This window comes from Pongo pygmaeus, chromosome 1, assembly GCF_028885625.2.
Source record: "Pongo pygmaeus isolate AG05252 chromosome 1, NHGRI_mPonPyg2-v2.0_pri, whole genome shotgun sequence".
Taxonomy (NCBI): domain Eukaryota; kingdom Metazoa; phylum Chordata; class Mammalia; order Primates; family Hominidae; genus Pongo; species Pongo pygmaeus.
Window position 1 is genome coordinate 145,310,965 of NC_072373.2, and position 7,282 is coordinate 145,318,246.

Below are 7,282 nucleotides of genomic sequence, written 5' to 3' on the forward strand. Positions count from 1 at the left end.
CCTCACTTCCTCCCAGACGGGGTGGCGGCCAGGCAGAGGCGCTCCTCACCTCCCAGACGGGGCGGCCGGGCAGAGGCACTCCTCACCTCCCATACGGGGCGGCCGGGCAGAGGTGCTCCTCATCTCCCAGACGGGGCAGCCGGGCAGAGGCGCTCCTCACTTCCTCCCAGACGGGGTGGCAGCCGGGCAGAGGCACTCCTCACCTCCCAGACGGGGCAGCTGGGCAGAGGCGCTCCTCACCTCCCAGAAGGGGCGGCTGGGCAGAGGCGCTCCTCACTTCCCATATGGGGTGGCAGCCGGGCAGAGGCGCTCCTCACTTCTCAGACGGGGTGGCGGCCAGGCAGAGGCGCTCCTCACTTCCCAGATGGGGCAACCGGGCAGAGGCACTCCTCACTTCCTCCCAGACGGGGTGGCGGCCAGGCAGAGGCGCTCCTCACCTCCCATACGGGGCGGCCGGGCAGAGGTGCTCCTCATCTCCCAGACGGGGCGGCCGGGCAGAGGCGCTCCTCACTTCCTCCCAGACGGGGTGGCAGCCGGGCAGAGGCGCTCCTCACATCCCAGATGATGGGCGGCCGGGCAGAGGCGCTCCTCACTTCCCAGATAGGGCGGCCGGGCAGAGGGGCTCCTCACATCCCAGACGATGGGCGGCCAGGCAGAGATGCTCCTCACTTCCTAGACGGGGTGGCGGCGGGGCAGAGGCTGTAATCTTAGCACTTTAAGAGGCCAAGGCAGGAGGCTGGTAGGTGGAGGTTGCAGCGAGCCGAGATCACACCACTGCACTCCAGCCTGAGCACCATTGAGCATTGAGTTAGCGAGACTCCGTCTGCAATCCCAGCACCTCGGGAGGCCGAGGCAGGCAGATCACTCGAGGCCAGGAGCTGGAGACCAGCCCGGTCAACACGGCGAAACCCCGTCTCCACCAAAAATACAAAAACCATTCAGGCGTGGCGGCGCGCGCCTGCAATCCCAGGCACTCGGCAGGCCGAGGCAGGAGAGTCACAGGAGCCCGAGGCAGGGAGATTGCAGCAAGCCGAGATCATGGCGGTACAGTCCAGCTTCGATAATAGTGGGAGACCAAAAAAAGAAGGAGAGGGAGACCGAAGAAAGGGGAGAGGGAGAGGGAGAGGGAGAGGGAGAGGGAGAGGGAGAGGGAGAGGGAGAGGGAGAGGGAGCCATATAGATATTTTGTGGAAACAAAGCACCTCATGATAACTGCTGCTCAGTGAACCCACCACAGTGTTGGGTACCACTTTCCATGACCTCTGATCCTCACAACCACCACCTCACATAGTTGGATTTATTAACTTTATTGTATAAAGGAGGGAATGGAGGCCGAGAAAAGTGAAGTAATTCCCATAATTCGGGTTCCTCATAGGTTGAGCTGTGCATACGTGTCTGACCCCAAAGCTCGTGGCTCTTCCCTGCCTTACACTGCCTCTTTATAATCCTTGACTTGCCCTGCTTAGTATTATATCTCTTAGAAGTAAGATAAAGCAACAAGAGAAATACTGTGCAGAACTAATTCTAACAAGTAGAGTAGTTGGTGATATCATCTATAGACTTGCTTGTTTGTCGTCTCCTCTGTTAGTATTTTAGCTCCCTGAGTGCATGGCCTTCACCTCACTCACTGTCTAGTACAGCTCCTGGCACATTGTTAGCTTCAGATGAATATTTATGAGTGGACAAGCAAGTGCATTTAGAAATGACAAGGACGTTCGCCGAAAGCAACCACATCATACTACAGAGACGGGTCATATAGTGGCCCAGGGCACAGCCTGTGGAGAAAGACGGCCTCTGTTCAAAATCGTGTCTCTTAAGAGTTATTTGATCATAGGCAAGTTACTTAACTTCTCTTGTGCCTCAGTTTCCTGGGGATAATAATAATGCCAGTGTCATAGTGTGGTCCTGTGAGTTAATCAAGGGAAGCATTTGCACCAGTGCCTTGCTTATAGTAAGTGCTGTATAAAGATTAGTCGTTATTGCTATCTGAGGTTATGATAATAGTAGGGAAATAGTGGACCCATGTCTTAATGGGAGAAAAATATCATGAAATTTAGAGGTAAGGTAAGTATGATCCTGTGGCTAGAGACTAAGAAAAGACTACGGTTCATATTCAATTGCAGAGTCTGAAAAGTAGATTTTTAACTATCTCATCATGAAAGATTTATTTCTGACTAAAAAATCTAAATGTGGAGCAGATGATTATGCAGATGGCCCGTGAATATGTCAAAAAGAATATAGTGCTTACTAAGCATCCACATGAATTTATGAAGAATGAAATTTATGAGCCCGTGATTTAGTTAAACCACCAGGAGAATGCCGTAGACTCATTGTGTCGTATTTTCAAGAGCACATTTAGAAAATCTGATTTCTATAACAGCAGAATGTAGGGTGAAGAGTGGGAGCCCTGGAGTCAGAGAGTTCTCCCCTCATCTCCCCCTAGAATTGGGCCTTGTTTTTCTTATCTGTCCAATGTGGATAATGAGTGCAACAGCCTCCCAGTGTGGTTCAGAGAACTAACGGAGATCATGCATGTGCACTGCCTCCTAAACAGAATGTAAATGTGAGCCTCTCATAATCACAAGACCTGGGTAAGCAGAAAAGAAAGTGAAATGAAATGTGATTGATAGTCAAGGAGGTTCCCAGCTATTTGCCTGTACCAAGCGTAGGTCTCAAATGCTCAGATGGTAGGTGGAAGTTTGCCTTGCAGTTGTCAAAACAAATCATGAGGGCCCCTTGATGCCACTGACTGAAGGCTGGGAGAGAAGAAAACCTGAATAAGCCCCCTAAGGTCTGAGCGTCTGTTGCTTCCTCTTCTCTCCTTGCAGGGGCGTTTGTGGTATGCTGGACCCCGGGCCTGGTGGTTCTGCTCCTCGACGGCCTGAACTGCAGGCAGTGTGGCGTGCAGCACGTGAAAAGGTGGTTCCTGTTGCTGGCGCTGCTCAACTCCGTCATGAACCCCATCATCTACTCCTACAAGGACGAGGACATGTATGGCACCATGAAGAAGATGATCTGCTGCTTCTCTCAGGAGAACCCAGAGAGGCGTCCCTCTCGCATCCCCTCCACAGTCCTCAGCAGGAGTGACACAGGCAGCCAGTACATAGAGGATAGTATTAGCCAAGGTGCAGTCTGCAATAAAAGCAGTTCCTAAACTCCGGATGCCTCTCGGCCCACCCAGGCCTCCTCTGAGAAAAGAGCTGTTAAGAATGGTTACCTGTCTCTAACAAAGCCCATGTACAGTGTTATTTGAGGTCTCCATTAATCACTGCTAGATTTCTTTAAAAATTTTTTTTCATAGTTTAAAAGCATGGGCAGTAAAGAGAGGACCTGGCGCATTTAGAGAAAACACAGAAACGGGAGAGGTTTGGTGGGTCCCTGCTTGTCCTGTGAACTGCTCAGAGCTCCTGTCAGTCCGGCTGGGCCTTCTGGGTTCTGGCACCATTTCATAGCCATTCTCTTTGTATTTTAAAAGGACATTATGAAAGGGCTTAGACCAAAATAAATAATAATGTTACTTGAGCCACCTTATATATAGCTGCTTGGAAAGTCTATGTAGTTCTTTCTGCATGCATTAAAAATGTTTAGAAATGCTTCAGCAATGGTATTTTTTTCCTCAAAGAAACCATGGCCAGTAGCTAGGTGTTCAGTAGGAACCAAAGAAAAATCAGTAAGAGCTCCAGATTAAACCTGATTTTTAACTGAAGGAACATTCTGAGGAAAAATACTTACTTAAAAGTAACAAAAAAGGTCAATGTGAAAACCCTTTTTGACCTGAAAAAGGCCTTGATATGGTCCTCCATGCATGTGTGCGTGTGTGTGTGTGTGTGTGTGTGTGTGTGTATATTCCTGTTTTTACTGATTTTTATTGATTTTATTCAAAGATATCTGGGGATTGGATTGAGGAATGCTTAGTCTGACTATTGAAAGAAACATGGATCCCTGGAGTATTTCAGATACGGGGTTACCACCCCAGACTGCCTCCCACCAGCCCACATTAGTTCTCATTTTCCCTCATGATGGTAAAAAACAGTAGAGAGCTAGTAAAGGGTTTATGCAGAAAACAAGGAGAAGAGAATGTGAAGTTTGAAGTGCCTATGGAACATCCAGCTGATAATCTTACCTAGTAAGAGCAAAAGAAGCCAAGAGAACACCAACGTTTAAGGAGCAGGTAGAGAAAACCCAGCAAAGGGACAGAGGAATAAGAGGACCAAAGAACAGTGTTAAGAATCAAGGAGAGAGGTCGGGCACGCTGGCTCATGCCTGTAATCCCAGCACTTTGGGAGGCCGAGGCAGGTGGATCACTTGAGGCCAGGAATATGAGACCAGCCTGGGCAATGTGGTGAAACCGTGTCTTTATTAAAAATACAGAAAACTAGCCAGGCATGGTGGCACATGCCTGTAATACCAGCTACTTGGGAAGCTGAGGCACGAGAATCACTTGAACCCAGGAGGTGGAGGTTGCAGAGTGAGCCAAGATCGCAGCACTGCACTCTAGTATGGGTGATAGAGTGACACTCTGTCTCAAAAAAAAAAAAGACTAGAGAATGTCAGGGAGCGCATGTGTATATTTAAACAACTTCACTTTGCATTTAAAGACTTGAAGGACAGCGAAGGTGAAATCAATTCACGGGCCACCTAGACTTTCCAGTCTAGGACTAGAGCTGTAGCAATGATCTGTTGTGCTGTACAAGAAAAGAGAAAGAGGTATTCATTTGAAAACAGATGTTTTTATACATCAGAGTAAAAGCTGTATTGACAAGCAGGCTGAATCCCTTCCATATAGAATGAAATATGAGCTTGACCCCAGTCCTTATCTTCAGTTACCTCCATACCAACTGGTGGCATGTTGGATTTAGCATGTAGAATAATTTCACATCTCTTATTTTTCCCAAGGTTAACGGCATCCTTCTGGTACCTGGCTTACATGTGAACTGAATTTTGATCTGGGTTCTATTTTGAATTTTTCTCCTTCAGAGACCTAAGTAGGCAACATGAAAGACAAGTCGGTAAGAAAGAAAAAATAATGTTTCATGCACGTAGGCTACCGACCAGAGTTTTCTATGTAAAACATTTAGAGTGTATTCTGATTTAAAATGAGAATAACTTCAAGGCAGATATTATAGTATTTATGTAGTTTGCAAAAGAAGTTTACATTTTTTTGCTATTGTGATATAACATTTATGTGCAAGAACTACTTGTAATAAAAGGATTTGAGAAGTCATGCTTCTAAATATAATAGCCTAAAATAGAGAATATTATGATTTGAAAGTGTAGATTTCACAAACTCTGTATAGTATGTGGGTCTATCTGAAGCTTTTATCAAAGCTACCTATAAAATAAAATTTTAAAAGATCTGTTCTCTCTTGTTGAGGTGCATTATTGCTTTGTGTATTTTCTAAGTAAAAATATAGTTTGTGGTAACTACAGCATAAATTTCTATTGCAGAAGAAAAATCAAATTTGCCATGAAGTACATACTCTCAATGTTTTACATAAGCATTTTGAATCTATAGCTGGCCAAAGGGTGGAGAATTGAAATTGAATTGCAGTCCCCAAATAGCTACTAAGGGATCTTTAAAGGTTTTATTTTGAGGAAAGAACAATTTTTAGTACCCTGCAGCAGAGTGTCATATTCAGAATGGTGTCTGGAGGGGTTCAAAGTGTGGAAACTCAGGGTAGAAATACATAGCTTTTGTTTGTATGCACACACACATCTCAGCAAGGGCGCAAGAGTAAGGAAGTCGGGAATATTTAGAAATGACGAGTGGCAGGGGTCACAGAGCTCACCAAGGACTCTTGACAGACCTGGCCCTTTCTGTGTGTTTGTGTGTCCTCAGATTCTAGGATCCAAAGCTTATCTGCAAGTTATCAATATGGTAGTCCTGAAAATTTCATCTATACCTCATCAGACCAGCCCTTGACTCAAAGCAGAGGCTACTCCCTAGCTAAATGATATTTAATTTTCTTCTTAGATTTGTAGCACTGTCCAAGATGTTCTGATAAATCTGTACTGGTGAAAGAATTTAGTACTTCATGAAGGCAGCTTGCTTGGAAAGAAATAATCCTGTGGAAATAAATTGTTGAATTTTTTGGTGAATTTTTTTTCAAGTGAGTAGTAAACCCGGAACCAGTTTGTGACCTTAAGAAGCCCTAAGCACGGAAATGATTATCGCATCACCCTGCCCCCATTCATGTAATTCCAAATAAAAACAATACCAAACCTTAAAATAAATGTAAGCCTCCAATAAAATTCTAATTTTCCTCACACTCAGCACCTTGATGCTTTTTATAAACACTAATTAAAATTTAGAAATTCTGGTGTCCCAGCTTCATCGGCACACTGAGCACACACTCGGCCCCGGTTGGATGGACCAAGACCAAGGACCCAATGGAATTGGCAGCAGCAGCGTCAGGCGCTACAGGGGGTGCAGGTCTCTTCATCTGCAGATGTCACCCCTCGCAGACCACAGAGCGTGCCATGCTCTGCGTTTGTAGACTAGTGTTCCTCCTGAGCTTGAGAGTGTTTTGTTTAGCTCATTAATCCTCTAATCATTCTGGGAAGGGGACAATAAGATTACTTGACTCTCTTTTTTAATTGGTTGAGCAGACATAATGAAGGTAAGGCCTGTGAAGATGCCCATGAAGGTCACTTAGTGACAAACTCCGGCCCTGTTAGAGCCTGGAGTAAAAACACATGATGATGCATCTCACTGTATGCTAAAAGGAATTAAAAACCTGCAAAAGCAGATCTGACTTCTAGGAGACTTACCAGAGAAGTATATCTCTTTGTGGACCAGAAATGTGGTGCTAAATTGGAAACCCCTAGGGCTCCTTCCAATTTTACAAATTGTCTTTCAGGCTTAGGAGTAAATAAGAGTTTTTAAAGTCAGGGAAGCTGAATTTTTGTGTGAGGGATGCCCTCCTGAGCTCATCAAATGGTTTGAAATACTCATAATTTAAGGCTAGTTTTCACAGATAAATAAACATTCGATGGGAGATGCTGTTGGTGTGGGTTATTTTCTTTTTATGGCCCTAATGCCGTATTTTATCTTTACACCATTCTCTTCAGTGCTTTCTGGTGTGTGCTCACTCCTAAATTAACAGATGGTAAGCTACTAATGGCAGTTGTTAGAGGTTCAGAGTGTTATGTTATCTATAACTACTGAGTTAAAGGTTTATAGTGCAGGCTGAGCATGGTGGCTTATGCCTGTAATCCCAGCACTTTGGGAGACTGACGCAGGCAAATCGCTTGAGCTCAAGAGTTCAAGACCAGCCTGGCC

General features: G+C 45.5%; 1 protein-coding gene across 3 annotated transcripts in view; it reads left to right on the forward strand.

Moving 5' to 3' along the window:
• LPAR3 (lysophosphatidic acid receptor 3) overlaps nt 1-6,266 on the forward strand; it is a 119,221-nt gene extending 112,955 nt beyond the window's left edge. For 2 of the 3 annotated variants that reach the window (XM_054451423.1, XM_054451440.2), the window contains one exon: nt 2,829-5,357. In XM_054451423.1, coding sequence (XP_054307398.1) covers nt 2,829-3,154 — 326 coding nt within the window. In that variant the 3' untranslated portion in view covers nt 3,155-5,357. Of the gene's footprint in view, nt 1-2,828; nt 5,358-5,974 lie in introns of those variants that run through there. The other variant, XR_008494178.2, reaches the window with a different exon arrangement.
• Nucleotides 6,267-7,282: the final 1,016 nt, after the last annotated feature.